Source organism: Pempheris klunzingeri, chromosome 5 (assembly GCF_042242105.1).
Source record: "Pempheris klunzingeri isolate RE-2024b chromosome 5, fPemKlu1.hap1, whole genome shotgun sequence".
Lineage (NCBI taxonomy): Eukaryota > Metazoa > Chordata > Actinopteri > Acropomatiformes > Pempheridae > Pempheris > Pempheris klunzingeri.
The window spans coordinates 6,099,507-6,124,876 of NC_092016.1; the positions used below are offsets into that span (position 1 = coordinate 6,099,507).

General features: G+C 41.4%; 1 protein-coding gene across 2 annotated transcripts; it reads right to left on the bottom strand.

The window, feature by feature from the left end:
- Positions 1-1,616: 1,616 nt before the first annotated feature.
- On the bottom strand, positions 1,617-24,338 carry LOC139201145 (plasma membrane calcium-transporting ATPase 1-like). Of its 2 annotated transcripts, XM_070830387.1 has the most exons (21): positions 24,057-24,252; positions 19,749-19,946; positions 17,598-17,855; positions 16,442-16,567; positions 14,799-14,945; positions 14,303-14,329; positions 12,601-12,603; positions 11,704-11,844; positions 9,779-9,993; positions 9,104-9,346; positions 8,314-8,555; positions 7,999-8,236; positions 7,110-7,289; positions 6,646-6,733; positions 6,308-6,414; positions 5,579-5,770; positions 4,552-4,765; positions 3,830-4,041; positions 3,619-3,726; positions 2,882-3,070; positions 1,617-1,997 (listed from the first exon to the last, which is right to left on the bottom strand). In XM_070830387.1, the coding sequence occupies exons 1-21, from the start codon at positions 24,250-24,252 to the stop codon at positions 1,617-1,619; spliced, it is 3,705 nt and encodes a 1,234-aa protein (XP_070686488.1). The 2 variants fall into 2 exon arrangements, with proteins under 2 accessions (XP_070686488.1, XP_070686489.1); XM_070830388.1 differs by lacking the exon at positions 12,601-12,603 and having other exon boundaries at positions 24,057-24,338.
- Positions 24,339-25,370: the final 1,032 nt, after the last annotated feature.

Sequence of the window (25,370 nt, forward strand, 5' to 3'; positions counted from 1 at the left end):
CACCTGTTTTAATGACGCTATTTCTTTAAAACATGTTAACAGATTGTCACAATATTAAAACTGTGAAAAAAACTTCAAAATACTAAAACTTCTATTCATGTAAAATTATGACATTACTGTAACAGAAGTACTTTTAAAATTCTGTTTTTTTTTCTTTGAAAACCCACAACTTTATTTTCATATTACATTTTCTCATGAAATTCCAACCTGGAAATACTTCCTCGCAAAATTTATGACTGAAATTTATGAAGAAGGTGTGACTTTCTTTTCCAGACTTAATTTTCAAACGTAGCATTTCCTCAAAATGTTCCCCTATTTTAAATAATTTCACAGGACAGTCCTTAAGAAACCACTACAGAGCCGCTGCAGCAACCAAGAACATTTAGCTCAAGTGTGAATGTTGTGAGAACACCGTTGCTCGGCAACAGGGATGCTAAACGACTCCTCGCTGTCAGCGTCAAGAAGCCACTGAGGCTAACAATTTAGCTAGCTAGCGAGCAGGTAACGCAATATTAAGGAAATGTGAGGCCACTGGAAACATCAACAGTTTCCTCAGACATAAAATTACTGTTGATAATGATTAACTTCCATGGCCTCCATCGTTTCTGAAAATATCAACCAAATGTCAAAATGCCATCTGAAGGCACCATTAGAGAGCCAACGCCACCATCACTGTAGTTTCTGCTCTACTTTTTCTGACTGTAAGATAAAACTATAAGTCTAATAAACAGGTTACAGGATATTCAGTGTGTTGAATAAGGGGAGCCTGAAGCAGGAAGGATGTATGATGTAAATCCATTATGAAGGAGGCGGAGCCTGTTCACAGTTGCACTTCTTGTGTTATTCTCCTGGAATCGAAGCTTCCCTTTAAAGTTATTTCATAAATTTAGATATGAGGAACAAAAGAGGAATCATCAGTTCGCTGTCTATCAAACCTACACAAACATCCTGCGCTGGAAGTTGTTTTTTAACCTTTAATAACCTTCGGTTTTACATCTTTTGAACAACAACAATCTAAAACATTTTTTTTACAAAAATACTAGAATAAAATCCAACGTTTGACATTTACTTTAAACTTTTTTGTCTACAAACACACTTCTCTTAGAATAAACCTCCCACTCCATTTAAAGCTGACTGACTCTAAACATTTCAGTCACAGATCCTTAACGTTACACCATGACACAAAACTAACCTGAACTCGTCCCCGTCAGCTCACATCAGCTTGTTTGCTGACAAACTCTTTGACTATGTCTGAACATCAACATGAATATTTACAGATCAGGAACTGATTATTGATCAATCACCTCACAAACACTCTTCTCCTAAACAACAACTGCAGAGTTCATTTCTATTAAAGTAAAGTAGGAAACATCAGTCTGTGTGGACCTGCTGCCGCCGCCGCTCTGCACACGACCACAAATACCGGAAACATTTCTGCTTCCAGGATTCTGAAAACCAGCAGGTGAACTCCTGACGAGAACCAATCAGACGAATCTGTTCTTTTGTTTTTTCACTCCTTGGCTCTCAGAGGAACCAGAACTCTTGGCGTAACAAACACAGGACGAACAGACCATCGACAGGAAGTGGGCTCGTCTTGGGGTGGGGCCATGTGACCTTCAGAGCGACGTCTCCAGGCTGTGCAGGGGGCTCCCCGGACACGGCGGCAGCCCCGCTGAGTTCGGCGGGATCAGACCAGACCTGGAGGCGTCCTTATGCAGCGGGACGATGCGGTCCATGGCGTTGTTCTGGTTGGGTGTGGACGGGAGAGGCGGCAGGTCCGACAGTCCGGTCAACGGAGGGGGGATGACGATAGAGTTGCGCTTGGTGGGGGCGTCGTCCTCACCCTCGTTCTCATCGATCAGGGGTATCTGAGGCTCCGAGTCCTCGATGCGGAACTCGGGATGACTCATGAAGTTGTGGATGGAGCTGCGAGACTCTGGCGTCTCCAGACCTTCGTAGGGAGACACGGAGTCCCTGAAGGCGTTCACGACATGAATCTGAAAGAGGAGTGAAAACAGTCAGCTCAGGTTTGATAGAGGGCCAGACTGTGTCCAGAGATTCTGGTGTTTTTCCATCTGGGTCTTATCCACATATATGAACCGTGTCTGACTGTGGATCATTAAAATACCTGCATATGAATCCTAAAGTTTCCAAATAGACGGAAATAAGTTCAAACATTTGTCTCCATCTCTGTCCAAACTAAAGCAAACAAAAATTAGCCTCCTGGATTAGCTACTGTAGCTAACTGTACTGGCAGCCAGTTAACATTGATCACTTATTTCTTCATATGTAGCATAACTTTACTACAACAGAGACAAATACATATTACAAAAATGTCTGGGAGATTTTGATTTCTTTGAGTCCCACTCTGCAACTAAGTTTCCCTCCATATTCACATTACAGAGGACGTCTTGTGCGTCTTGGAGGGAGTCTGTGCAGCTAATGCATGATCAAATAACAATTTGCCAATCACCTACGACATCAAAACACACCGGTTTCTAACTATTTGTTGTTCTGTCTGTTCTGATTAACAGGTGAAGGGGCTTTGCAGGCTATAATGTGATTTCCACACAGATGGAAACCACTGTGCAGATGAACAGACAACAGTAGTTTATCAAGGGATTCTTTTTCAAAACTTACTGTCTACTTTTGTCTGTTTGAAACATTTGAAATGATTTACATAAAACTGAAGTATACAGTATGTGGAAAGCTCAAGGATGATGATGCCACTTGTCTTGATATACGTTGGTTTGTCAGTCACATTTCCTGAAGCTTTTAAATGGAGGCGGGTAGTCTAAAGTTATAATAGCCCACAGTCAGAATGGACACTCTTATGAGAATTGGACCCAGGTGGAATTTCCCTTTAAATGTGAAACCATACTTGTGTCTGGATTCGGTTGAGGCTGCGGCACCAGAGCACGCGGCCCCTCCTCAGCTCTATCTCAGCGTGGTCGATGGCGTCCTTGTCCTTCATCTCCTCCAGCTCCTCCTCAGGGATCTCCTCCTGCTGCGTGCCGTGACCCGCCGTCTTCAGGAACTTCAGCCAGGTAGTGGGAACACTGGACACCAGCTGAGAGGGGACACACAGAAACATTACACCCGTGTCAGACACAACAGCAGTACTTCCTGCTCCTCAACACCGCTGTGACCTGAAAGTGTAACTGAGACTACCTGAAGGTTTGAAGACAGTTTTTTTTGTTTAATGACGATGATGGTCAGCTGCACAGAGCACCAGGTCATACTTTCCCCCATTTTTTAAGTATATTTGATTATTTATTATATTATAGTAAGACTTCACCTTGTTTTCTGATATGCTCCTGTTTTAATTTGGTGTTGATGTAAACTTCCTCACTGACTCCCACCATCTCTGATTTTCTGTTTTCTTTATCAGTGTTAAGGCCTTCTGGGTAAGGGAGAGATTATGCCCATCAATCTGTTGGAAGGCTTGCTGAGTTTTATTGACTGATTTGGTTCAAAAGCAACAATCTCTTGTTGTGTGAATGACAGGGAGCAATAAGGAAAGGTGCACAGCGCCTTTGCTGCATGTCTTCTCTCATCTTTGTCTTCTCATTTCCTGTCTATTATCTGCTATCACAATAATGGCAAAAGGTGTCTCACCTGTCCCCACAGGAGGCTGCCAATGCCCAGGAAGACACACCACAGCCACTGCTCGATGGTCAGACTCACACAGCTGAATGGTTTGCCACCAAACTGCACAATGATGATCTTCAGGAGGACAGAGAGAAAAGACATCATACAGGTAGTCTTTCATCACTTTACAATATTAACCTGACTAAGTGTGACATTTGCCTTGTCCCTCACAGATTACCTGTATGATCAAGGTTCCTGCGATGATGGAGCAAAAGATGGGGTTGTTTAAGATGCCCTCAAAGACGTTCCTCTCGCCGTGAATCTTGCGGGCGTTGAGCTCGTTGAAGATCTGCATCAGCACAAACGTGTTGAACACGATAGTGTAGTGTTCAGACGGCGGGGCGTGGAGTGGGGTGTTCCTGCCACTGTCAATGTCAAACAGCTTCTCACCTGTAAGAAGGGGATCAAACACTGAGCAGGTGTAGAAATCTACCATGTCTCTTTATGTTGGTACATCAAAATTACATTAATCTACACATGAATACTGACAGGTGTTTTTGATGTTTTTTCCATGAGTTTAAGTGAACCAAATGTAAGAGGCTCTTGCCCCTTAATCCATGCGGAAAATCCATTAATATTCCCTCAATATCAAAATCAACTTAATCAGCCAAGTATGTTTACATACAAGGAACTTGATGTGACTCTTAATGTTCCACAGAAGGTCCATATAGAAATACAGCCAGAACAAGGACGACAAAGATAAACACAACAAACACAATAAACAAATAGCTATTATGTACATGCAAATAGGTTTTAAAATAGATACAAATGTGAATATACATAAAAGTCGAGTCAAGTCAACAATGGACGGCATACAGTGCCTATATATCAAATTCTGTCAGTTATAAACAAGGATGCACATAGAGCAAAGATGTGTATGAATGCAATGCATTCACTGACCACAGAAGAGCAGGATGAAGATTGTAGTGAGCTGGTAGACGCCATGTCCCAGGATATTCTTCATCATTGTGCGGGAAATGAGCGGCTGATTGCGGCCATATGGGTTCCTGAGCAGCAGCCTCTCGGTGGGTGGCTCAGTGGCAAGAGCCAGTGAAGCGAAAGTGTCCATGATGAGGTTGACCCATAACATCTGAACGGCTTTCAGAGGAGAGTCCTTGAAACACACACACACACATCTACAGTCAGTACAGTCAGCAGAGTAAAAGTCTATTTGATAATAGTTATTTCAGAACACATAAATTCACCATCTTTAGACTAAAAATGATGTCCTGAATTTAGTGTTAAATCAGTCTCAGCAAGTTTCTTTATAATTTTCATTGTCTTTATACAGTATTTGACTTCAGAGGTCATGAGTCATGCCTGTTATCTGTCATCAGACACTGCTGCTGACGGCAGCCTGGAGAGTCTTGAAAAAGAGTTTTCTAATTTTCTTGTTAAAAGTGTAAGCCTGGTGTAGCGCAGGGATCGATTTTAGAGGCCGTATTCCTCATTTACTTAAATGATCTACCTAATGTTTATCAGCTGACAACAAAAACACTGGCAGCTGTGGCTGCTGAAATGTCTTTGAGCGAGACACTGAACCACCACATTGTTCATAATGACTCGGCCAGCACCTCAGATTGTAGCTTAGCCACCATTGTTGTGTGACTGTGTGAGTGTGCAGGTGAATGACAGACTGGTAAAACATTACATTGCATAACAGAAACCTTTAAGCCACTGAAAACTTGGCTTCAAACTTCAAATGCAATATGTCTCTATAACATGACATTCACAACTGAAAAAACAAACTGAAATTAAAGTTATGTATTAAACCAAACCAACATTATGTCATCACCCTTTGAACTTCTGAACTGCCCGGGTGACGAGAACTGAAACTGAGCTATTAGATTATCAAACATTATTGTCATTACTGTTGTTATTACTTCAATCCTCTCGTGTAGGCGGCAGTAGTGTTAGGTGGCTCTACCTGGGTGATGCAAGCTCCGGTAAAGGCCACGATGACGGCGACCACGTTGACGGTGAGCTGGAACTGCAGGAACTTGGAGATGCTATCATAGACGTTTCTGCCCCACATCACGGCCTTCACGATGCTGCTGAAGTTGTCATCTGTCAGGATAATGTCAGATGCCTCCTTCGCCACGTCTGTCCCAGCGATGCCCTACAGAACACAGAGTATGTAGGTTGGTTAACAAGTGCACTAAACCTGACTGTGAGCCTAGATTTAGATCTGGACAGATCCACAGGGGTTCTTCTGGTTCTGAACCTGAACCGGTCTACCGTTAGTCTGCAATGAGGAATGTGATCATCTAAATGCACCTCACACATCTGATTGGTGTGACACACTGTAAGGACTCCCTTAAGACAGTGGGGGGTAGGGGTATTTGAAGATTTGGGAGAATGGATCTTATCTTGTGGATTTTATCAGTTAAAGTTTATCAATTGCATTTATCTGAAAGGAGAAAAAAAAGAATAAATAAAAGTAAAAAATATCAGCAGAAACAGAACAGAACTTTTTTTACATTTGTAAAATGTCTTTTCAGATCAGCTCATACGAAGTACATTGATTAAAGATTTAAAGATTTTAAAGATCATTTATGTGCAATTTTGTACTGTTTTATGAACACTGGCGGCTTACAAAAATGTTAAAAAGTTAACAAAGATTTGCAGTTTTGATAACACTGGTGACAATTGTTACCATGGCGAAGCCAACGTCCGCTTTCTTGAGGGCGGGACCGTCGTTTGTTCCATCTCCAGTTACCGCGACAACCTGCCTCCGCTCCAGCACAGTGCTGTCGATGATACCTGAGGTGACGACAGACAGACACACAGTTGAGGCACACTTGTGGATCAAATGAGGATTTAAGGTGTACCCTACATCTGACCGCTTTTAAAACTAGTCACTCTCTTATTCACTCTTTCAAGTTTGTTTTTCATTTGTTTTAATGCTCACATGTATGTAAAGCACTTTAAACTGTGCCTTTGCCTTTCCTGTCCCAACTCCTTTGCCTATCTGACTGATAGAATGTGTCTAACCTTTGACCAGAGTATGTTTGTCCGTTGGTGACGATCTGGCAAGGACTCTCAGCTTTGGCCAAATCTTATCAATACGCTCCTGCTCAATCTGCAGAGAAAGACACAAGACATAAATATGGAGTTTTAGTTTCAAAATGTAAACTTAAATCAGTTTATTATATTGAGTGCTGCTACTGTCCCGTAAAGCAGAGGTGAGTGCTCCTGCAAGGGGGCATAGGAGAATCAAAGGGATTGCCAGAAAATGTCTGAGGCAGGAAACAAATGATAATCTATTTTTTATACTTCTCAGAATCTGTATAGTTTTTTCAGGATCCTAAAACTATCCAAATGAATCAGTGAGAATGAAAATCAAACAAAAAAAACAATATGCTACATTAAATCTGGTGTTAGACTGACAAAGGACTTCAGCTTTGGTTTAGGACAGATATAGATAACTTTTAGTTTAAAGTCTGTGTCTGTCTGACCTCTCCCAGCTCATTGCGGATCCGTCGGTTGAACTCTTTCCCCTCCAAACACAGGAAGTCGTCTCCAGGATGTAAGATGCCACATTTGGTGGCGATGGCCCGGGCAGTATTGATGTTGTCTCCAGTCACCATGCAGACAGTGATCCCGGCCCGCTGGCACTTTCTGATGGCATCTGGTACCTGGTGTCAACAAGAGGAGTAAAAAAAAAAAGAAGAAAAGAGCGATACATGTTTAGGTTTATGGAGGACAGAGCAAAAACTAATGACAGTCAGACAGCAGTTCCACACGCTTGTTATAGCTGTTTAAGAACAAAGAAATGTTGGTGATGAAACATTGACCTTGTGGAGTCTTCAGAGTGTATTTGTGGTTTCATTTGACCTATTATCCAGGAAGAACTGTAGGAGTGATCAATAAACGTTTTTGCTTTGTAGTGTTATCATCACTTCTGCGAAGCTGCATTTCCTCTGCTGCTTTGAGGTTTTGAGGACCTCAGTTTCTGCAGAGAGAGTATGTGGTCCCTTTATATCCTACACTAGGAGAGTCAAACATTTACATAATGTTGGTCAAAAATGTTTCTTCTAATATGCTCATTGTCATCAAGTGTTTCAGAATATCTGTGACTGACCTCCATCTCCTGCAGCTTAGCACAGACTGGAGTCAGGCCGATTTCTTTAATCAAAGTGTTTTGAATGAAATACATGATTGTGCAAGTGAAAAACCTCCATGAAGTTTTCTTTAGATGAAACACTAAAGAGTCTCAAAATAATAAGGGACCAAGAGGGAACTCCTCCTTAGACGTTCTGTGAGTACTTACTCACACTGCGGTTATTTTTACAGTGATTTGCTGGTGCCTCCTTGTATAACCGTGTAAAGACAAGGCTGACCTACCTCAGGTCGTACAGGGTCCTCAATGCCAACCACAGAGATGCAGGTGAGGCCGGTGAGGATTTGGGCCTCGTTGTCCCAGTCAGGCTCTCCATCAGAAGCAGGGAAGTCTTTATAGGCAAGGCAGATGGTCCTCAGGCCCTCTGACGCCATCGGCTCAATCACCTTCTTCACCAGGCTGTCTCGGTCCCGAGGCTTGAAGATTTTGGTCTCACCGTTGACTGTCAGGGTCTTACAGCACCTGGAACCACAAGAAAGAGTCATGTGGTCATGATCTGACTGAGTACAGAGCTGTTTGAGCAGCAGTAGTGCACTTACTTCTTGAGTAGGATCTCTGAGGCCCCCTTGCTGAACATTCGGTAGCTGCCATCATGGTTCCTTAGCACAGTGCTCATCGACTTCCTCGCTGAGTTGAAGGTGTAGACTTTGAACAGTTTCTCCTCCGGGATTTCATTGCGTACGGTCTGATAGTCACGGTGCAGGTTGAGGGACAGTCCCAGTAAGGCACATTCTGTCTTGTTTCCCACCTGGCGAGCCATCCCGCCCTCCTTCTCTGGAGGCTGCAGAAAGAGAAGTGTTAAATTACAGCATGTGTTTTAGTTTTTAATGACGATGATGAAGTTACCGTCTTTAGATGGTGTAGGAATTAAACTCACAGCCACCAACAGAATCATCAAACACATAATCTCATGTCTGCCACAAAGAAACTACAAAAGGTTGCGAAAGAGAAAGAAACAACACAAGAAAAATGTTTTGGTATCTTGTCTGTTATTTAATCATCTCATGATCACAGAGTAACCCCTTCATGGGAGTCACAAACCTCCAGGTGGGAACCACTGTTAAAAAATCTTTCTATTAAACCTGAAAACAATAGCCAGACAGTCTCAGCAGCTAACTGACAGAAAGGAAACTGATGAAAAAAAGCTGTCGGAACATTTTAACTCTTGCAGCTTTGTCTCATCTGCGCTCTGATCTGAGCAGTGGATCCAAGAGGCAGTGATCAGATGAGTCCTGAGCTGCTCTGGCAGCTCTCCAAACCAACCGTCTCTCTCGGCTAAATGCTTAGCTCACAGAGCTTCCTGAATGGACGGCTATTTTTACAGCTTACCATAATCTTGGTGGTGTAGGCGCAGTTGACCCCGATACCCTGGATGAGCAGGTCCATGGTCCTGGCAGGAATAAGTTCCGGCTCCGGCACCTTTTTGTAGTAGCATTCTGCGATGTAGGTCTGCACCACCGTCATGCGGTTCATAGTGAGTGTGCCCGTCTTGTCGGAGCAGATGACCGTGGCGTTGCCCATCGTCTCACAGGCATCCAGGTGGCGGACTAGGTTGTTGTCCTTCATCATTTTCTGAGATGGGAGGAAAGCAGCATTGAGTGCTTTATTCTAGATTTACTACATATATTTACAGACTACACTGTGTTTGAGGATTGAGGATTGTCTAGAGGAGGTCAAATGTGTCCATTAGTACTATTCTAGGAGATCACTGCTCCAACCAAGGAGGGCAATAAACAGTACAGTGAAAACTGTAAATCCACTGAGTGCCAGTAATAATATCAAAATGCTTTGAGAACTGTTATTTCATAAAATATATCTACATCTAATTAATGTCGGTTTTAATTACACTAAACTAATTTACATTTTTGAGGAAATTATAAAATCATATGGAGAGTAGAGAAAGGAAAAGAACATGCTCTGACTGAATGTGCTCATTGTAAAATGCTGTATACTGTTTGTATGTGTTCAGGAGGATAAGCTATATAATGCTGTATATGAACAGACCTTGACTGAATACGCCAGAGAGATGGTGACGGCCAGAGGGAGACCTTCAGGTACGGCGACCACCAGCACCGTCACACCGATGATGAAGAATTTGACAAGGAATTGCATGTAGATGGGTAAACACTCACTGGCCCAGGGAACCCCCTGAATCCAGAAGGTATCGATCAGGAAGCGAATGATGAGGATGAGGACAGTGAGAGTCGACATGAACAGACCTGAGGACACAGAGAGACAGAGTGTTCTAAAGCGTTTAACTTCACACTAAAGCCCACATAAAACCTCAGAGCAGGACTTAGAGTTTTGATGAAGCGTTCTACACTGTTTTTCAGCAAGGAGATGGACAACCCCTTAGAGAGAGTGTGATGTCACTATTTTACCAGACTCTTGAACACAAAGTAGAAATTATGATGCCATTGAAGGATTCAAGGATTCAAGGAACTTTATTTGTCATACCAACACACATTTACACATGGGGAGGTACGAAATTACATTCTCAGGTCCTGGTTTAAGCCACGATAAATATATAGAATAAAATATAGAAAATATAAAAAAAGAAGTACTGGGAGAAAGAACAGCATGTTGAGCTTTTGTTGTCAGTTGTGATGTATTAGAGAACTGTCAAGATAAAAATCCAGAAAAAAGCTGCATAACTTTTTCATGTGTAGGCTAAGATTTTAAATGTCAGTTCTATCTGTTAACCGTAGTATGTTAGCCTCAACAGCTAGAATGTTAACTATGCAAAACTGTCAGCTGCTCCAGGACTTCCATCTCCTTGTAAATTTGTCTCTGTAATTGGTTATTGTGGTTCGGCTCGGAAAGTAGTGATGGAATTGTTCAGATTTTGAATCCTAAATATAAAACATGTTTCAAGTTATCGACGCGGCCCTGATGAGTCTGTGAGCAGATCTGGATGTTTAAGATCTGTAAACCCCTCACATTATCAGCAAAATCTGGGCCGAACACAGCTGCTGACAAAGGTTACTACCAGACCAGATTTCTCCTCCAACTGTCAGGAAAGGTGAAACAGGCACCAATCAGCCTAAAAGTCCTGCAGTGTGAGCCTGGCTTTAGTCACTCCAATACAATCAGACTGTTTCACAGTGCCTATTGCAGCGCAATTTGGATTTATCATGTCATGGTAAAATGTCACAAACCCTGTGTGGGCTGTGGTTCTTCTCTTCACCTGTCAAAGTCACCTTCCAGCTGCACCTCCTTTCATCTGATGTGTCCTTACAGTCTTAGAAGTGCAGTACAAATGTCCCTCTAAAGCATGACAGCCATTGGCTAGAGATTTTCATAAATGCAGCTTTTTTCCCCAAAGTGAGTGGAGGAGACATTAATACATCTGTAATGTAAATGTAAAGAAAAGTGAAGACTGATTTATGCTGCTGGATCTTTTAGCGTGACAGAACCATCACTGTTGCAAAACAGCATTTTCTGTCAAAAATCACAAGAACTTCAGAACATGTGCTCTCTTTTGCGACCTGGACAAGATCAGTGAAAACTATCTTTTAATAAGTTAATTTTCATTAATGAACATCTGTCCTCCCACAGAATGTCTCCTGCAGCTACTAATAAGTTAGGACACCTATGGAACTTCTCTAAATATCAACACAGGTGAGAAAATGCTTTTACTCCTTGTCCTGAAAGTAGGAGCAAATATTTGTCAAGAAGTTAGTCAGGACTGATTTTCATACTTTGAGATCCTTTACAGATACTGGCCCTGGTCTGTACAAACACACACATAAGTTCCAGCAAGATCACTAACATAATGGAGTAAGCAGCGATATACCATGAGGACAATATGTTTCCTGCTTGGAGCCGATTAATCCCTAAGGTCTAACAGATGTGGCCGCAGGAGTCAAGTGTATTGTAACATGTGGACTCCACCCAGCTGGGAGGTGGTGTTCACACTCTGCTCATACCTGCTTTGCCAATCTGCATAGCCAGTTTGGTCAGCTTTCCCTGGAGGACCGACTTCTCCTTCTTTGGTAGGCTGTCCTCCTTCTTTGGTTCTCCGTCACTAAGCGACTGCATCTCCGCAGTGGTTCCATCCTGGTTTTTTCCTACAGAGGACACAGCAAGTCAGTAAGGTGATTCCAGTGTTCAGCCACTGGTAGGTTTTTACTGTGAAGCATCTTCAGGAAGAGCTGAGTTTTAGTGACGGTAATCTGACAGGACTTCAGAAAAATCAGTAGAGTGGCGAGAATGACATGACTCTGTTGTTGTGTTAATTACTGTGGCACTGTGGGAATGTACGTTATACTGAATTTATTAGGATATTAGGATCAATTTAAGATAGGAGCAGATCAGAAAACAGGGAGGATCCTCACTAAAATATGGTGAAAAATGCCTGTAAAACAGGAAAACATGGATCATCACGACAAATCATAGTCATTATTAAACGTCTGTGGTAACAGAGTGAACAGTGGGTCAGAGTGTGTGACAGAATGACCAGAGGAGGGCGGGGCCATGATATTGTGTCAACAGGTAGGTGGTGTTCGTCTAATCCTAGTCTGGGTTTACTGTGCTGTGTTGGAACTTCACATACTCATCAGACTCAATAACTCACCAGACAACGTCATTTTTGTTCCCTCTGTCACCTCACTACAAACACAGTCAACTGACACAGTAGCTCTGTGAGAGTGGGGGTATCTGCCGGTGTGTGTGTGTTTCTGTGTGTGTGAGTGTGCTGATCCCAGCTCAGTAATGAGGTTATTAGTGGACAGGCAGGCCGCAGCAGCAGGCAGAAGAAAGCAGCTGTCGAGCTTAAGGCCGATAATCTGCTTGGTCCTAATCACCATCACCAGAGTCAGGAGCACCTGCTGCTGCTGGTCAGACCACAGGGACACGCACTTCACCGTGTAGGACCACAGGGACCACAAGGAATGAGGAGGATCGGCCTAGAACCAGGGAGTCTGACATCCACCTCCGACCCCTGATTACCTGCCGGATCTTTGACCAGTCTGATCAGGACCACCTCTTTTAAAGCAATATTGATTATGTTATTGATTGATAAATTGATTTAAGTGTATCACATGATGCCCAGCACACACTAGCTTACAAGACATTAGACAGCACCTGCAAAGATGGCCAGTCATAATGCACAGATTCACAAATTTAAAAAGTGTACTGATCAATACATTGCTTCTCATATTCTCCACCATCACTACTGACAGATGTGAAATGCTGGGTTACTTGTGAACCCCACATCCAGACACAAGTCATCTTCTAAATAGACTCTTTAGTGGAGCAGAGTGCCGTTTCTGGGGCTCTTCTGAAATGTGCCACCATGCTTATGGTGGGATTGTAAATATTGACTAGAGTGGCAGTGATCAGCTATGGCAGCCGTATCAAAGCCGGAACACAACACAAACATGGCTAGTGGACTTTAACCATTAGGCTGTGACTGATGACATTTCATAATAACACAAAAACAGACAACAAAACTGAGAATGAAGCAGGCCTTCAGTCTTCAACACATACTGATGTCACACAGGTTTCACAAAACGCACCATAATTAGGAAGAAAAACACCTCTGCACACAAGACAAATCAGCTGTGACTGTCTGACCAATGACAACCTGTAAGCTTCCAAACTGCTCCACAGCTTCTATCCTTCACTCACAGAACACAGTAACCCGGCCTCTAGCAAGCACACAAAGTAATTTAGCACCGTGAAAAATGTTCTAGTAGCAAAGAGTTTCTAAATAGTTTATCACATATAGGGCTGGACTTTATGGCCATGCTGCGATATACGATACATATCTTGATATACACATTTTCTAATTTAAACCCAATACAAGGTAAACAAAACATTACATAAGTCTATTAATTAAAATACTTATAACTAAAATAGTTTTATTATTTTATTTTTCAGTGGCAGTAGTAGCTAGACAGTGAACTATTTCCATTTTATGCAACTTTACACTTCTCCACTATATCTCAGAGGGAATTTTTTTACTTTTTACTGCACTACATTTGTCTGACAGCTTTAGTTTTTACTTAGCTTTATTAAGCTTTTACTTTTTTTTTCATCTCCTTCCTGTCCAGTGCAAATCAGGGATCTCCAGATGTGGTGATTCTGAAAACTGAAAGGACGAAGTGCTCCTTTATGGGTTGAGAAAATGTTTCTACTTCTTAAGCTGAATAGAAAATGTGGGACTTGTAGTTTATGAACAATTAGCAGCAAAGGGAAAAAAAAGATTCCAGTATGTTGTAATCTTTACTCACACACTGTGCTCAGAAATATTTCTCCTGTTCAAGCATATATATATTTTTATGGGAAAATATAAGTGAAATACTCGTACTGTGGAGTCCTGGCAGTGCCATACAATGAACTGTACATACAGAAAACATGAACAAGAAGGCAGCTCCACAGACAAAACTACTCCACCAGTCCACAGTGACCAGTACAGCGGTGAATAAACCAGCCCAGCCAGCCTAAGTTAAGCTGCTGCTGTTCAGCACAACACTCACATCCATTCAGTCTTATATGGTAACTCACAGTACTGAAGCTGCTCACCTTTCTTGGCTTTGTCGTCTTTTTTACCTGCAAAGCAAAAAACACGCAACAGCCAATAGTTAGTCATACATTTGGAGCAAATTAATGAAACATTTAAAGACCATAAATCTATATATTTTGAGAGGGATATTGTTGTTGTTGATGGATAGGCTGGTACCTTGCATGGCAGCTTGTCAACACTGATATTTGAGTGTGTGTGTGTGTGTGAATGAGAAACAAATTGTAAAGCAGTTTGGATAAGAAGCAGTTTGGATATAAATACAGTCCTTTTCAGTCCAATGGTTGAAATAGAAGTGTATCTGCTCTATGTTGATGTGGCCTGACCAGAGTCAAACAGGGAACACAGATTTGTTGGAGTGAGTTATAATCTCTGTCCAGCCTCAGAAGATCAGGTGAATATTTTTTATTCCTATCTACAAATTTCAGTGTGTGATGAAGCACTTAACTATGAGCTATAGTGACAACTGGTAGGCAACATCCTGTTCCTCTAACTTACTTTTCTTTTCCTTCTCTTTCTTTTTCTCAGCCTTATCCTCATCACCTTCTTCACCAGCACCGAGCAGCGTGAAGATGATTCCAGTCTGAGAGTTCACACCCACAGCAGTGACCACCATCTTGCCAGAGCCCTCCATAACATGGGTGCCTGAGAGAGAGAGAAAAAGAAAGGAATTTTACAATGGTTATTTCTGTCAACCCTATATACAAATCATGTATTACATTTTGAATGGCCTCTGTTGCTGCTTTTTCCAAACCAAGGCTCTAAGAACAGAGCGTATCATATCTTATACAGACTGTAAAGTCCTTTGAGGCTAACTACAAATACTGACTTACTAACTTGATAGAAAGAGCCATTGATCACCCTGATGGAGCTCATGTTGAGCCCCCTAAAAAGATTACAACAGCTCTCTTCCAGGTACATGGGTCTACCTCGTGTCTCCTACCTCGTGGCTGAATTCAAACCTTAATTACAAACTCTCTGCAGCAAGCTGTATACTGTCTCCTCGGCTGTGTGCGCGCTGTTCACAATAGTATATATTTGTCTGTAGAGCTGGGCACAGAATTTTGATACTGTTATAGCGCCTACCAAATTACTGCGACACTAGAGAGTATATTCGGTACCTAAGATACCTACCTACTATACCTAAGGAGTAAATTTGCAGTTGAATAGTTGATTAGTAATTTAAAGGTTCCCGGTTTGATTCCGGCTTTATACATTTGTATTTATTGATATTGTTTTAATAAACAGCTTCAAGTTGTGGTAAGTAGGTTGATATTTTTATGAGGCGAAACTGCAGTGAGTGGAAAAAAGAGAAAGAGTTAAAACAGACAGTTTAAGTTAAGCCACATTGCAAAGTTTACACTTTTTATGTTATGAATCTGCTTTGAGTGTGCAAAAATGAAGCTGAAATATAAAACTAAAGATTTGTACCATAGTTTGTAATGTAATTTTCTTTTTGTTAAAATGGATTTTATGAAATTAGTATTGAAAAAGTATCATTCAGGAAGCGGTATTGACTGGTATTGAGTCAAGGCATCGAGGTATCAGTATCAGAACCAGAATCGAAAATTTACCCTGCCCCACGTGTCTGTGTGGACAGATTTACTGCAAGCACACAAGAAAACCACTGTAGAAGAAGAAAGCAGGAAAATCCAAAGTTCTTCATTAAAACTTCTACAGTGGCTGTAAGTCACATTGTACAGCATGCACGTTGTTTTCCACTTGTCCTCATGTTGTTCTTTACACTACATGGGTTACCTGATTGCTGATGTTGTTAGAAAGGAGGCAGAACAGTGTGAGAAGAGTGTGAATGGTATCACAGTGTACAGAACATCGAGCCAACCACTAACAACAGGAGTCCCCTGCAGTCAGTGTGGCTGCAAACTGTCATGTTTTAAATTTAGACCACCAGCTCCAAGCATCCTTTGCGGATATGTGTGCATCCAATAGAATGCCTCCCAAAATTATATATTTTTAAATAATATCCATTAAATAATTTTTGGGTCATGGTCCTTTTTCACACTGGGTCAACATAAAAATATTACCATTTCTTCAGCATTTTAGGTGGTTCAAACTTGGCTCAAACAAAAACAGCTCAGGCCACATTGAACTTGGCTGTGGTGTGGGGTGGAGGGAAGCACCTGACAGCAACATGGGGTCTTTGTCCAGACTCTTCTTGACATGATCCGACTCTCCGGTCAGAGAGCTCTCATCAATCTTCAGATCATTGCTCTGAATCAGGACACCGTCCGCAGGGAGGAGATCACCTGCAATGACAAAACACACAGGTACACTGTAATAATAGCTCACCCTCATCAGGTCATTACGTTACATCATCATTAGGAACTGATGCAGTAGTGGAAGGATGGAAATAAGTTTGTTTTCTAAAGATAATGTAATAGGAATATTAAAATCTGAACAGCGCAGACCTTGGCTCATTATTTTGACAAAATTTGACAATTTATCACAAAATTGTTGAACACTGCAGAGATAATGTTACTATCTACTGCAATATTGTAGGAATATTATATAGACTGTTGCACACTGATGCTCACATGTTAATATTTAATGATTCCTAGAAAATAGTTGGTGTTATATTGAAATTACTTCCTGGCATGATTATTCTGTTATAATAAGAAAACTAAAATAATTCCTCTGCAGCCCTCTGGATTAACATTTTTTTAAAACACTTATCTTATACAGTCCCAATGATCTGCTAACGGTGGGTTGTGTAGATAATGCAAAAGAACAGGGGACTAATTGCTGTTCAGTTTTCTGCGATCATAAATTACATTCTATTCACTTTAAACTGAACCAATCAGCATCACTAAAGAAAAATAACTACCATTTCAAATTTACAATACTAGTACCAATGGGATACCTACATTTCAATACATTACATTCACTTTGCAGATGCTTTTGTCCAAAACAGCTTACAATAAGTATATTCAAACCCAAAGGATCAAGAGCTAGATGTCACACCATGTTGAAAACTGGGAGAGCAACCTTCACAGACAAACTATTAAAAGCATGTTTGGAGAGCTGTAGTGGAAGCAGTTAACCTGTTGAGAAAGAAAGAAAACAGTGAGCTCTATCATGGTTTCTTAAGGGGTATTGTGAAACGGTGCCTTTCCACCTGCAGAGGAAGATGGACAATGACTCTGTGCTCCTGATTTCTGTGCAATGTTAATTCCACCAGAGCTTCGGACTGATACCTAAACTTGTAATCCTGACTGAACTTGACTTTAAACCAGTGGCATGCTCTGCTATAGTTTGGTACATGTTTTTTGTGCTCACCATATTTGACCTGTGCGATGTCTCCAACAACAATCTCAGACACTTTGATCTGGACCACCTGCCCCCCTCGGACCACGGTGAACTTCTGCCCCTGCTCAATGCGACTCTGGAGGCCACGGAACTGTTTCTCTTTGCTCCAGTCGTTGAAAGCCGTCACCAGGACAACACACACCACAGACAGCAGGATGGCAGCGCCTTCGATCCATCCAGCGTCCGCCTCACCCTCGTCCTCCACGCCGCCAGCTGCATCACCACAATCTGAACAGAGACAACACAAGCTGGAGTCTTAGTTTTCTGAACACGTTAGTTAAAATGCCCCCTGCTTCTTTAAACGCTAAAACAGTGCAGCCTGACAGGAATTGACCTCTGACCTTCCTGTAAAGGAGGATCCAGGTTTCTGTGAAGTGCTCTCTCTAACTTTGGGAGGACATGACAAATGCAGCTGTGATGTAAAAACCTCAACTGGGCCCATTGGCTCCATGCTTTTCTGCTTAACAAGGTGGTTCTTTGAAATCAAAAATCTGTATTTTAAGGGGGGGGTGAGCAAGACAGCAATGTCGTGTTAAACCTAAAGGATACCAGGATCCAGGAGGAGGTTAAAGTGTTAAAACACACATGAAATATCAAATCCAGCAGGACTCTTCAGGTTGCTATCAGAACAGAGTGGAGCTCTACATAAAGTTCAGTGTAAATTCTGGGAAAAAACAGCTTGTTCTTCAATGCTGACCATCACGAAGATCATTAAGATGATGGTGCAGGCTGACAGATAAACCAGGTTCAATCTCATGAATACAAATGTAAGGTGCTTGGTTGTCTCTACATGCTCACAGGCTGGTGAGACGTGATGTCCTGTGGGGCTGTCAGATGAGGAGGCAACTTGAAAATGTGAAAATTACCATTTAAAATGCTTAAAGCAGCAGCCGAACCAGTTTGTGTGCATTCATCACAAATAAGTAATTAATTGGTAATTTAGATTAACCAAAATGTGTCAATTCTCTTTTGGACATATTTGGTAATACTCTGTCATGTATTAATAATAATACCCCATTCAGACCAACACATTATTATCCTAACCCTAACACTGACTGAACCATCTGAATGGGTCAAAGCAGCCAGGTCTCCCTCTCATTGCTCCCCCAGATCAGGGTAACCTGATCTTTCTATCAAGGATGGAAACTAATACAATAATGCAAACATTTACATGTCATATAGCTCACTCACAGCAAAAAGAGAGAGTGTGAAACAACTGCGTGCACGTTTCTGTCCCTGCATGTGGACTGAAATGATTTTACTGTGGCTCTGTAGTGTATCAGTGACATCTATCAGTTACGTAGCAGACTCTGCTCAGAGTAACAATCAGAAAGGAACCTGCGTCAGTGTTACAACGAATGATCCTGTGGATCCACATCATGTGCAAGCCTCCTATAGGAATTACTTTGACTAAATATTTTCCTCTGATTGTGTGTAAAGCTGATGTTTTCATATTGCACATGATAATCATGTAACATGACAGTAAGGGCAGAAAACATGAGTCTACCAAGTCAAACCTGAGGCTTCATCTGTAGACTGCGGACTATTTTAGTCTGAGGCAGCTCCTCTGCACGAGAGTTAGACTACAGTGTAACTGGATAATATCGTATTTCTCATATTCTAGGTAAGAAGCGCAGTGTGGAAAACCAATAAATGTCTATTAGGGGTGGGTGGTACACTGGTGTCATATTCATCACCCTTGGATTTTGCAATACCGTCATCAATGATCAATTTTCACTGCACAAATGGTGCAAAAGTTCTCTTCACATCTGCCTATTGTCTATGGTATTTATAATAAACATTTGGGTTTTTGATAAATAAATGCTGCTGAGAATGCATTATACTACAAACAAAAAATTTAATACTGATGTAACACCATCAGCATCCAAAACATCCAAAACCCTGTAATATTAATTTTAGGTCATATTGCCCACATCTAATGTCTATACATAAGAAGCTGCAGCTCAGCTGCTCACTGCGTGAACATGATTTTAATGAATTACAGAAGATTATCTGATTATGTAAGGTATCTGAAGATTATCTGAAGATGTAAAGGTATTGGAATGGGTACCTGTATTTGAACAAACAGAGTAAACGTTTAAAATAAAAATATAAACTCACGGTGTCTGTCAGCATCTGGTGGTCTGTAGAAAGAAAGGCATAGTGAAATGATGGCTGCCACCTCCAGGATGATGAGTGTGACATCCTGCAGGGCTTCCCACACTAACTGCACAAAGGTTTTTGGCTTTTTGGGAGGGATGAGGTTCTGTCCAAACACCTGTTTCCTTCTGTCGATGTCCTCCGACTTTCCATCTAAACCTGCAGCAGGACACACAAACACAACATTAGAGACATGTCCTTCTCTGATCCTGATTGACACCAATAAACCGAGTTTCTATTTAATCTAGAATCTGTTCATCTTAGATTGAAGACTGACGTCTTTAAGAGCAAATCCAACATTAAAAGTCATGAATGATTTAGCATTTGTAAACACTGACAAATATGAGTCATATGATTATTAGGCTCACACTTACAGGATGAATTTGAGTCAAATAATCTGATTATACTGAACCTCATTTAATCCAAAACACCCTCCGGTGTCTCCATTTTTACACTAATTGTTTGTCCAAACTTTGCACTCTTTCCTGGAATTTTCAATTGCAGGGGAAAGTCTAAAAGTCTAAAGACCAAATCTGTAAAGCTATATTTTGGGGAAATGTGTTAAAATGATACAGCAGACATGAAGGATGTTTCTCTGCTATCTTAAATAAAGGGCTAGAGCATCTGCATCTGTCATCAAATACTGGAGTTTTATTAGATTTAAAAAAGCATCGATATGATATTATAAAATCAGAATGCCACATCATACTTTGCCATTAATGTTTTCTAATCTGATTTGTCTCTTACAGTTCATAAGTGGCAGAGCTGAAGGCTGTGAACTGATTTGACCATGAGAGCAGAAAAAGAGAGGCTGTATGCACACAGCTTTTACATGCTTCCAAAAATGTAAAGTTTTGATCTTTAAAGTCCAGTCAGTTATTAGTCAGAGCCAAGAGAAGAAACATGAATATATGCAGCAATTCTCCAGAAGACTAACCTAAACTAAGATTTACCTGTTAGGAGGCCACAGAACAAAAGTTTGTTGTTGGGCCTCTGCAAATAAGTTTACACAGTTCTGCAAGGTGTGTTTTTCTTATTGACCTCTGAGCCCTCTAGCTGTACTCACATGAGGGCTGTCAGTTTTTATTTGAAGGAGATTTACTATTCATTCCTTCAGACAATCTGTATGAATTTAATGTATACTTAAGTACTTTACACGTGGTTACGTGGGTTGCATCAAAATTGATTTGGGCAAAATAAGTATTAATTCCAGTCATTTGAACTTGTTTTTTTTGTGTGTAAAGAATGTGACACATGGTTTATCATGCTTGGTGTTTGTGCCTCTCAAAGGAGGACAGCAAAGTATACTTATATAGCACCTTTAACAGACGCCACTCACAAAGGGCTTCAAAGTCAAAAAACATATAAATTTGTTCAGACAACAGATAAAATACACACGGGGAAAAAGATGTTACTTAAAATTTAAAACACCACATGCTGCCTGTCTGAACAGACAGATTTTTGGCTGCTTCTTAAAAGAGTCCACAGGGTCCAAAGACATCAAGCTTATTGTGAGAGCACACAGATTTCCTCTGAGGAGCAGAACAACATGTTGGGACGCGCTCCGCTCCCTCTGGACACGCTGCAGCTGCTGCACGGCTGCAGCTGACTCGGTCTGAACAGGTTTTTAACCCAGCACTTCTCTTCATGTTGTTTGAAAGTGAAACAGCAGAGCACTGAGCATGCGTTGTGCTTTCAGGTGAGTGGGATTACACTGAATGTTAATGGATCTGCCCCCTAGCTGTCACCACTGAGGCACACAGAGGAGTAAAGCAGTGTGATGGATTTTCTGCTGATTTCAAGCTGCTGCTGACATTTTACCTCTCTCTGTCAGCAGGAGTCAAAACGCTGAAGGTGTTTACTGAGTGTGTGCAAGACAGACAGACTGAATGAATTAATGATGAGAAAGGAAATGTCAAAGGGCACACACACACAAGACAAACAAAGTCCACTGGGACACACTGAATCCACTGTCTGTAGTTCAGTAAGATACACACTGAATCCACTGTCTGTCTGTCTGACTGTCACATCATAGAATCACCATATCATTGCAGAGCTTAGCCAAAACAACAAACAGTTTGGCTAATCTTGACTGTAATGGACTTTGTCTCTGCTGGTCAACTTTTATATAAATGAATTAAAACCATTGGGTGCATTGAGGGAGGACACTAAGCTAAAAACAGATGGATAATATGGAAAATTATGAGTTTTACTATAAATGATTTTTTTTAAAAACAAGTGCTAAAACTCATTAAAAGAGCAGTTCAGTGATCAGTCGGGTCATGGATTCTAAGTTTAGCATTTAAAGAAAATGCAGAACTCCGCTGGCCATCCTCTGCATGAGCACACAAGACACACAAACCTCTGATCCCCCAGGCCCCACCCTCCAGGGTTCAGCAGAGGTCACTAAGGTCATCATGTAGACAAGCTTCACATGCTGATCACACATAATGAGCATTACTGCCTCCACAACATTGACTATTAATATCGTGGTTGCTGTGCTCTGTAACTTGCTCTTTTATTGGACAGGTGACAGAGGACAGAAAATACCAGATTGAAGCAAGGGACATTTTCATTTCACGCTGGTCTTCCAATGACAGCAATACAATCCTTTAGTTTATTATGACTTTTAGGGCCAAATGTTTGAACAAGTTTGAAACAACAACAACCTTGAAATCACTTTGCCCATCACTGTGATGTTCTGATGCTCAGCACTGTGCGCACTGTACACAGAAGGGAGGAGAGACGCAGACAGGTGGAGGGCTCATTCAAACAGGCAGCACAAAGTGAGCTGTTGATGTTTTGGTGGAAACTGGGTCTTGGGATGCTGAGAATAGACATCTCAAAACCATGTCTGTTATTGGCACAAAGTCATTTTGCTGCCACTTTGGTGATTTTATCAACAAGAGTAACCTAAATACTAGCAGGAGCACTGAAGAAGCTTCCTTCTGTTTCTGGAGATTGGACTGTTCTTACAGTGATTGGCACAGCTGTTTCAGAGCTGTGAGAGCAGTAATGTGACTGGCTGAGAGTGTATTTATTATTGACTACACCCTCCAATTTATAACTCGCTTCAACCAGCCTTTTTCCATTTTGCTCTGCACATATGTGAACTAAAATAATAGGTGCACTTGTAGACACCCACACAGTTTTACAACAGAGTTTGGTTAAATTTAGGGATGCACCTGACCTTGTTTTTTCCTGTGCACGACCCCCCATGTCTGTTGTAACCTTCAGTTGGACATCTGTGTGGACTGACCCCTACTTGCTCACACAGACATGTACTCAAACAGGGCGATGTGTGATAAGCTCTAACTAGATGTATACTAATGTATACTGGCTATACTAGTTCTCCCCCAAAAATGATAGAGCAACCCTTAATGCTTTACAAGCTCACATCCAATGTACATGTGATGTTGAGATAAACCGTTGCTTTGTGCCTGTGTCTTTTGACCTTCAATAGAATAAAGTTATAAGTAAAACAGAGATGCACTGACCTGACTTTTTCTATCTTGATACAGACACCCAAATTCAGGTTATCTACCGATACAGTACACTGACCATAATATTTTACTCACATTCACAAAAATTTGAAATCTGCATTACACTACTCCCTCACTGTGTGAAACTAGTGTATCCAGTTGCTAAAAGCTTGTTCTTAATATGATGTAATGGCAGTCCTCTTTTATCTCTAACCTCTATCCAACTTCTAAAACTTACAATGAAAAGTATTTCATCCATGCAAATGCTTTTTCATCCATGTATTTCATCCAGTGTACAATGACTTCCCAACATCAATTGAATAAAATGTTTAAAACTACTTTTAGAAAAGTTTGGTAACATTAGTTCACTGTAAATAGCATTCTGATCACAGTTCCTTTCAGTATCTCAGTGTGACGTGACTAATTGTTATCAGTCACATGATACTGAGATACTGAATTTTAAAATGAAATGGAAAAAACACTGCATGTCATGTGGATTGGTGATATTCAAACTGCTTAATAAGGTCATTATCACTTCCAATACCCAATACCCATGCTGACGATGATGAGTCATTGGTGAAGGGGCCTAAAACATCATCACATACCACAGAGGCTCTGACTGAAAACACCAACCTGTATTCATATTTAGAGTTGAGCATTATGCTGTCTGTGGTTAAACTTAAGTTCACTTTTCACATGTGTGGTGCTGTGGTGCTCCAGCTGGCAGTCAGCCCTGTTGTTTTAGCAACAAACCCCACAGAGAGGCGGAGTTTCTGAACATGTTTACCTTCAACAGGTGCTGTCCTCAGTCTGGCACACAGTCCGCTAACATCTCCGTAACTCTCCTGGATCTTTGTCAGTGCCTCTGCTCCACTCAGCTCCATGAGCGAGCGGAGCTCCTGTACTGAGCAGCTGAACTCCGCCTCGTGGTGGGCCTCGGCATGTCGGCCATGTTTGGACCCACGAAACGAGTTGTTGGCCATGTTCCCCTCCTCTGGGACTCGACAGAGGCCTTCCCAAAAAACACAGACTCAGTGGTCGGCCTGAGGTGCAGATCTGGCCTGACAGGGACTCTGTGACTGTAGGGGCAAAGGTAGATCGGGTCATTTCAGAGGTTTCATGGGAAAACAAAAAAGTAATGTCAGTACTGTGAGTTCAGTAATGTAGTAATATCATCACATTCGCCGGGTGTGATTTGATCAAACTAGACACAGGACACGTTCTTGGTATTGTTTCTGGGAATGTGCGTGTTTTCACTCTATAATGAAACACGTTATTTATGACTCAACAAATTCAAATTTGACTTTTTCTGGTAAAAAATATGATCTCATGATTCAGTACTTCACTATCAGTAAGATTACACTTACTAAAAACACAATTGTATAGTTAAATAAAATGTGAAATCATGATATTCAGAAACATTATCTGGCTAGTCAAACATTTCATGTGGGGTTGTCAGTGGATTGTGTCATGTGTAACTGCATAACTGTTTCATTATCCATGCCTGCCCAAGAAAAAAATCCAGTTCTGAGCACAGTACCTTACTCAAAAGCAGCATCATGAGTAAACATTTAATCAGGGCAAGAACAATCTTAATGACAAAATCTACTCTTAAAAAAACCTTTGTTTAACATTTAAGTGTCTAGCATCGTGCTCATACATCGTCTCACCTCGTCACCGTTAGTAACCAACTGTATGAGTGAAAAGCCCTAAATCAACCAGGTAACTGTTGACAGACCTGTGACAGACCTGATCAAACCGCCATCCAACCGACTGCTCTGTCCTTCAACCCCAGTAAATAAAACACATTTTAGCTGTTGATTCACTTTAAAAAGACTGAGTCTGAATATTTATGTGTGTGGTGTAAAGTGTTGTGAATGCTCGTGTGTGAACTGAAAGCGTTTATATTTGTTCTTCAGGTTGTGACCTCTGTGCCTTCAACTGTAATCTGTGTCAATCAGTCAGCCGGGGCTTAATCTGAGCAAGAGAGAAGCAGCCTGTTAAGGCTGAAGGAGAGAGAAAAGAGCTACTGAGAGGTCAGCAGGCTGAACACAAGTCATGATGGTCAAATTTGTGGATAAAGCTTTGCTGGTCACCACCA

Coding starts and splice junctions, on each gene's coding strand:
- LOC139201145 (XM_070830387.1), bottom strand. CDS start 24,252: ATGGCCAACAACTCGTTTCGTGGGTCCAAACATGGCCGACATGCCGAG. Junction 6,415..6,645: donor CAAACATACTCTGGTCAAAG/GTTAGACACATT, acceptor TCGTCACCTCAG/GTATCATCGACAGCACTGTG. Junction 3,727..3,829: donor CAGGAACCTTGATCATACAG/GTAATCTGTGAG, acceptor GTCCTCCTGAAG/ATCATCATTGTGCAGTTTGG.